General features: G+C 62.6%; 1 protein-coding gene across 1 annotated transcript; it reads right to left on the bottom strand.

The window, feature by feature from the left end:
- Nucleotides 1–1,468: 1,468 nt before the first annotated feature.
- On the bottom strand, nucleotides 1,469–4,863 carry LOC309600897 (adenylate cyclase type 10-like; the record flags this gene model as incomplete). Its single annotated transcript, XM_082333526.1, has 6 exons — nucleotides 1,469–1,813; nucleotides 2,765–2,954; nucleotides 3,257–3,333; nucleotides 3,831–3,952; nucleotides 4,067–4,258; nucleotides 4,831–4,863. 6 exons carry the CDS (start codon nucleotides 4,861–4,863, stop codon nucleotides 1,753–1,755), a joined length of 675 nt encoding a protein of 224 aa, XP_082189652.1. The 3' UTR covers nucleotides 1,469–1,752.
- Between the last annotated feature and the right edge of the window lie 2,182 nt (nucleotides 4,864–7,045).

Genomic DNA, 7,045 nt, shown 5'->3' on the forward strand with positions numbered 1-7,045 from the left:
TCCCTGCCCTCATGGGTGCCCATGGGTGGGTCCCAGCCCCCGTGCGCTCCCATGGGTGCGTCCCCGTCTCCCGTGGGTGGGTCCCCGTATCTCGTGGGTGCGTCCCCGTTCCCAGTTGGCGCCCAGGGGTGGGTTCCCAGTCCCCGCGGGTGGGTCCCCGCCCCCCGTGGGTGGGTCCCTGCCCCCATGGGTGCCCGTGGGTGGGTCCCCCTCCCCTGTGTGTGCCCGTGGTGGTTCCCAGCCCCCCTGGGTTGGTCCCAGCCCCCGTGGGCACCCATGGGTGGGTTCCCATCCCGCTGTGGCTGGGTCCCTGCCCCCCGTGGGTGCCCATGAGTGGGTCCCTGCGCCCGTGGGTGGGTGCATGCCCCCGTGGGTGGGTTCCCAGCCCCCGCGGGTGGGTCCCCGCCCCCCGTGGGTGCCCGTCGTTGGGTTCCCATCCCTCGTGGGTGGTTCGCTGCCCTCATGGGTGCCCATGGGTGCGTCACTGGCCCCCGGGAGTGGGTCCCAGCCCCCGTGGGCACCCATTGGTGGGTTCCCATCCCCTGTGGTTGGGTCCCTGCCCCCCGTGGGTGCCTGTGGCTGAGTCCCTGGCCCCCGGGAGAGGCTCCCAGCCCACGTGCGCACCCATGGTGCGTCCCCGTCTCCCGTGGGTGGGTCCCTGTATCTCACGGGTGGGTCTTCGCCCCCATTGTCAGGTCACTGCCCCACATGGGTGGGTCTCAACCCACGTGGGCACCCATGGGTGGGTTCCCAGCACCCGCGGGTTGGTCCCCGCCCCACGTGGGTGCCCGTGCTTGGTTTTCCATTCCCCGTGGGTGGTTCCCTGCCCTCATGGGTGCCCACGGGTGTGTCCCTGCCCCCCCGGGAGTGGGTCCCATACCCCGTGGGCATCCATGGGTGGGTCCACGTCACCCGTGGGCTCCCATGGCTGGGTTCCCAGCCCCCGCGGGTGGGTCCCCGCCCCCCTTGGGTGCCCATGCTTGGGTTCCCATCCCCCGTGGGTGGGTCCCTGCCCTCATGGGTGCCCATGGGTGGGTCCCGGCCCCCCAGGAGTGAGTACCATACCCCGTGGGCATCCATGGGTGGGTCCACGTCACCCGTGGGTGTGTCCCTGCCCCCCGTGAGTGCTCGTCGGTGTGTCCCTGCACCCCGTGAGTGGGTCCCCGTCCGCCTTAGGCGCCCATGGCTGGGTTCCCAGCTCATGTGGTGCTATGTTTTGGACGGCTGACCAAACATCAGTGGGGCTAACACAACGATGTTTTAGTTATTGCAGAAGAGCGCTTGCGCAGCGTCAAGGCCTTTTCCGTTTCTCACGCCGCCCCGCCAGCGCGCAGGCTGGGGGTGCGCAAGAAGCTGGGAGGGGGCACAGCCGCGACCGCTGACCCCGACTGCCCAAAGGCCTATTCCACACCATAGGACGCCGTGCTCAGCAAGAAAAGCTGCGGGAAAGAAGGAGGAAGGGGGGACGTTCGGAGTTACGGCGTTTGTCTTCCCGAGGCACCGTTACGCGTGATGCTTTCCTGGAAATGGCTAGACACCTGCCTGCCGACGGGAAGCAGGGAACGAACGCCTGAGTCTGCCTTGCGCGCATGCGCAGCTTTTGCTTTACCTACGAAGCTGTCTGTATCTCAGCCCACCAGCGTTAGGGCCGCTGCAGGCAACACCATCCCTGGCAAAAGCTTCTCCCTTCCCAGCGTGGCACTAAAAGTTACCAAGGGGAAGAACCCGGGGTTCAGAAGAGCAAGGCGTTCTCTACCTACCCAGCAAGGGGACGTACTCTGACCTCTCCTTGGTAAGACCCATGCCAAACATGCTAGAAGCAGGGCAAAAGAAAACACAAGTCAATTAGCTGGCGAGAAGCAGCCTGGCCTGGAGGGGCAGGGCGTGCTCCTCGGGTACCTGCTTTTCTTTCGAGCAGCGTGTTATTCTCTGCACGCTCCCCCAGCCAAAGTTCAGGCTGCACGCTAGGACAGCTTCAAGCATACCGAAGCCCAACGGCCATGGCGGGACGGGAGAACGTATCGAGAGCCCATCACCAGAGGCCAAACCCAGAGAAACCGGAGACACGCAAAAGAAGCCAGGCCGTGTTGTTGGCTAGCAGACAGCTCTACCCCATTGGCCAACAAAAACAAGTGTCTTGGAAAGAAGGACTTGTGTCCCTGAATGGGTGGGGATGCCAAGCACCCGGCACCTTTGGCTCAAGTCTTCCTGTAGCTTCCAAGAGATGGCAATGTTAACGTTCAAACCGTCATCCAAAGAGGTGGTCAAATCCTGGCTCAGAGGAAGAGCCGGAGACTTCAGCAGGAAGACAGGAGGAAGAGTGGCCCGTTAAGTCCCCGTGTCCCCATGGGAAACTGGACTGGTTGGCCTGTGCCGGAGGTGAGGCACAGGCCATGGACACGGACATGGACAACATGGACTGGCCTAAAACTTCCCGCTCAGAAGCAGCCGGGACAAAAGCCTCCTTGGGCACGTGGTGGAGCAAGCACAGTCAAAAGCCATTTGTACAGAGCCTGCGAGGCCAGGTTGCGTCTACCGAGACAGACGAACCTTCTCCATCCCTGTGGCTTCGCTCCCGCCCTCTCAGCAGCAGGAGACAGCAGGGGAGAGAGGCAAAAAGCCTCCCATGCCAGGGCTTCCGACCGTCTCAGCCAGAGGGAGGGGAGAGCAGCTTGGTCTCTCTCTGCAGGACTCCTCTTTGCAGGCCAAGGCTGCGCCTTTGGTGCCACCGTCCCCTCAGGCAGCCCTCTCAGAGGACCCTCACCTCTCCTTGGTGATCCCCACGTATTGATAGAGAGTGCCAGCATGGCTAACGCCTTTCATCTCTCTCTCCGGCAGCTCCTTGAAGCAGCAAGGGGGCAGCCGAGAGGCGGCGTAGGTCACTGCATCACAGGACACCAGCCCAGGGTAGTGCACCATCATCCGGGCTGCCAAATTCACCTTCTGGCCAATGGCTGGAGACAGAGAGAGGGAGAGCACGTGTTGCTGGACCTGTGCCACCAGCCCTGTGGTGCCCTTCCAGGCCAATGGCTGCCTCGCCTCCGGCACAGGCCAACCCCACAACGGGGTCAGCAGAACCCAGGGGAACAACCGGCCACGGAGCCCCTTCTCCCGCCCCGCGCCAGGACCGGCGCTGCCTAGGCCCCTCCTGGCCGGCTGCTGGGCAAGCCCTCTCCCAGCGCGCCTTCCTCTTCCAGACTGCTGTGCTTAAGCAGGCCCACGCCAGCCTCCCGCGCCTCTGACACACGCCTCGTACCTGTGTATTCATGCCTCTGAGGGTGGCCAGTGACTCCGCAGAACACCGTCCCGCTGGTCACCGCAACAGACACCGCCCTGCCACACCGGGAAACAGGGCGGCTTCAGCAGCGCCCCAGGCGCGGTCCTGCCCACCCAGCTTCATCCCTTCCCGCACCTCCCCTCGGCGCTAGCCTGGGCCGCCTGCTGTCCTGCCCTGCCGGCACGGGTCTTGGGGCCATGGAGAGCTCGGGGGCGCAACATACCCATGTTGCAAGGGACAAGGGACAGGGGTAGAGCGCACGCAGGAAGTTTTGGACACTTCCCCCGAGGCCACGTTCCCTGAGCTGCGACCTGCAGCAGGCCGCAGCCCTCTCGTGAGCAAAGAGGGAGGGAAGGTGGCGCCCACGATGTCACCACCTGCGGCGACAGAAACTTGACCTCAGGTGGCAGGGCCCTGCCACCTCTCAGGGCACTGCCTCCTGCCTGCCAGGGACAAGGCAGGGCAAGCTAGAAGGCACATCTCTTTCTGGTAAAGGCCCCTTGCACTGTCCCAGGCAGCGTGCACGCCCCCGCCCCGCCACACGCTGACTCACTGTATCTCCACGCGCATCGTGGAGCACAAGGCGAAGATCTGAAGAGCGCTCTGCAAGGCGTGAAGGCTCTCACAGGGCAGCTTTACTCCAGGGAGTCCAAACAGACAGAGGAACGTGCAGCCCTGCCAAGGACAGATGCAGCACGCCTTGCTACAATGCCCAAGAGGGAGTCGCTCCCTCTTGCTCGCTGCCCACCCTCTCGGGGCGCGGGGAGGCGATCGCTCCCCCACGCTCACTTTATCAAACAGGAGGACTTTGTTCACTTCAGCCTTGTGAGGACTGAGGATTTCTAGTGTCATCCTGCTGACGTTGTGGAGGATGGTGCACAGATCCACTGCGTTGATATCTGCAGCCAGCTGCAGGTGGACGAAGAGGCTGGTGACTGGCCGTAGCTCAGAGAAGAGGTCCAGCGGCACTCTGTCATCAAGCTGTAAGACAAGAGCACAACAGCTTCGCCATCCTGCTCTCCCGGGGGCTCGCTGCCCACACCAGATACCGAGGGAGAGCAGGCGTACTGGCAAGAGCAGGTACTACCGGAGGAAGGGATAATCCTCCTCCCGGTGCAAATGGCAGGCAGGCTGCCCAGCCTGCGGCAGGCAGATACCGAACCATAACACAAATGACAAAGGAGAGAAAGGCGCTCCGGTGACACCCCATCTTGGGACAGGCATGGACATGAGGGAAGACCCTCAGGGATGCTCTAGGCGCTTCAGGAGAATCTCCCTTTTAGCCCACCGCCACGTCCGCAGCACATCCAGAACCACACCCACGGAAAAGACGGAGCGACGCAAGACCGCCTCCCGCCACCCGTCTCTCTCCGAGGACAACGCGCGCAACGGTGCGGCACCGGTGCCCCTCGGCTCCGATTCCCTGCCATGTCGTCTCAGGGTGCGTTTTCTTTTGTTGGTCTGTTCTCGTGAGAACTCCATCTCTGCCACGCACCCCTTCTTCTGCCCTCCAAAAATGCAGCAGCCCCCCCGCAGCGGTGGCCTGGCCGTACCTTCCTGAGAGCAGCTTCTGGGATGTACTTCATAATCACCTCCTCCGCATCAGGATCAGTGGGCAAGAGAAGAGCAGGACTCGGGGCACCTGAGGAGAGAAAACGCAGGTGATCGCTGGGAGGATGGGACTACGAGGTGTTGGAAAGCAGGGGCCGGCACTGGAAATGGGGCAGAAAGAGTCTTGTGCGTTTGCTCATGTTGCCACCTCCAGACGCTCCGGGCGGAGCTGTCCCCTGGAAGGAGGCGGCGGCAGCAGCGATGCCCCAGCTCACGCACAGGAGGACCAAAAGCACGAGTGCTGCCCGAAAGGGGGAAGAGGGTGGCGGTGCTTCCTCTCTGGCCCCCGAAGCGGCCAGGCCCCCCCTTCCTCGGCAATCGCAGAACAAGGGGAAGGTTGCACTCACTTTCCTCTTCTGAGGGGCGACTCATTTGGCGGTGTACAAGCTTGCGTAAAGCGTCTTGGCATTCTGACTGAGACATCTGATCCATGCCTGTAACCTGAAGACACACAGAATGAAAGCACTGCCACTGGCCTCCCCGGCAGTCCCAGGGGACAGAGCCTGCCCTCCACCGTCACTGCCCAGGAAAGGGGAGAACAAGCCCACCCGGCGCAATGGGACTGCAGCGCTTCCTCAGAAGCACCGGAGCTGGGCAGGCATCCTCCAAGCATCCCCAGCTGTCAACAACAGCTCCATGACCCACAGAGGACATTGCTGGTGGGCCCAAAACCCGTCCAGTGCCTCCCGACCCCTCACACCAAGCAAGCCCGGCCCACAGTTACCCCCGAGAGGGAAGGACAAGAGCTTCAGCCACCTGCCCGCTTTCACAGCTACAACTGTGAGCCACATTCAGCTCCTCAGCCTTCTGACACCTCCCTCCTTGGTGGCCAGGTCCGGCTCCTCAGAACGGCTCTAGAGGCCGTCCCATCCACCTACCTTCACAGCTCTTTTGCCTTCAAGACGCTTGGTCCTGAGCCGGTGCTGCACACAGAGCTCCCAGGCGGTGGCTGAGAGGACAACTTCACCAGGGCCTGGCCATAGATACAGAAGTACTGCCGCCTCCCGTCTCCGGCAATCAGGAGGCTCATGGGCCCTGCGGAGATGCCTGGTGAGAGAGAGAGAGGGAGAAGCACAACTGACACAGGGAACGTTTGGAGCTCTACAGTCCCCAGCATCTCAGCTGTTCAGAAGCTCATCTGAAGCCCAAGCGGGGAGACGGGCGTTGTGGAGGGGGAGGGCATCCTACTCGGGGGGTAGCTGGCTCAAGGTGCTGCACAGAGCCTCTTGAGAAGGAGAGCAGAGCAAACGGCCGCCACATCAGTTAAATGCTGCAGATCAGTACGCGTGGGCATCATCGTCCCGAGTACGTACCGGCAAACTTCAAGATGTCTCCTCCAAAACTCAGCATCTCTGCGGACAGAGGGAGGAAAAGGAAGAGTCGTGCGGCCACCTTCTTCCAGAAGCCACAGAGCAAGCCCCTCTGCCCGGAGAGGAGCACCTGGGCGAGGGTGCACCGTGGGGCACAGCTCAGGAAAGCACCACTCCGGCCCGTCTCCCAGGCTCACAGTGGCCCCAGCCCTGGCACCCACACAGCAGGCAGGGCCTCGAGATGCCACCAAGTCTCGGAAAGGTGGAGGCTGGAAGGGACCTCTGGGGTCTGTCTGGTCCAACCACGCTGCTCAAGCAGGGCTGCGCGGTGCCAGCTGCCCAGGACGGTGGCTAGATGGCTTTTGAATAGCTCTGAGGAGGGCGACTCCACAATCTCCCTGGGCAACCTGGGCCACTGCTCAGTCACCCCCACAGTCAAAAAGTGCTTTCTGACGTACGGAGGGACCCTCCTGTGTTGCAGAGCGTGCCCACGGTGTGGCCTCTGCTGCTGACACTGCGCACCACTGGAAAGAGCCTGGCTCTGTCCTCCTTGCACCCTTCCTTCAGCCTTTAGACACATTCCTAAGATCCCCCTGAGCCTTCTCTCCTCTAGGCTAAGCGGTCCCAGCTCTCTGAGCCTTTCCTCGTAGCAGAGATGCTCCAGACCCTTCCTCACCTTTGAGGACTCCCTTGCTTTGCTCTACAAGTGCTGCTGAAGGGGTGGCCATGATGTGCTCACGGTCAGCTCGGAAGGGTCACGATGTCCCCTGTGCTGAGGGGCTCGTGAGGGTCACACACAAACACACACACACATCAGCGCCAGCATCCTCGGGTCGCTTGCGCACTG

Source organism: Platalea leucorodia (assembly GCF_965183815.1).
Source record: "Platalea leucorodia genome assembly, chromosome: 26".
NCBI lineage: Eukaryota > Metazoa > Chordata > Aves > Pelecaniformes > Threskiornithidae > Platalea > Platalea leucorodia.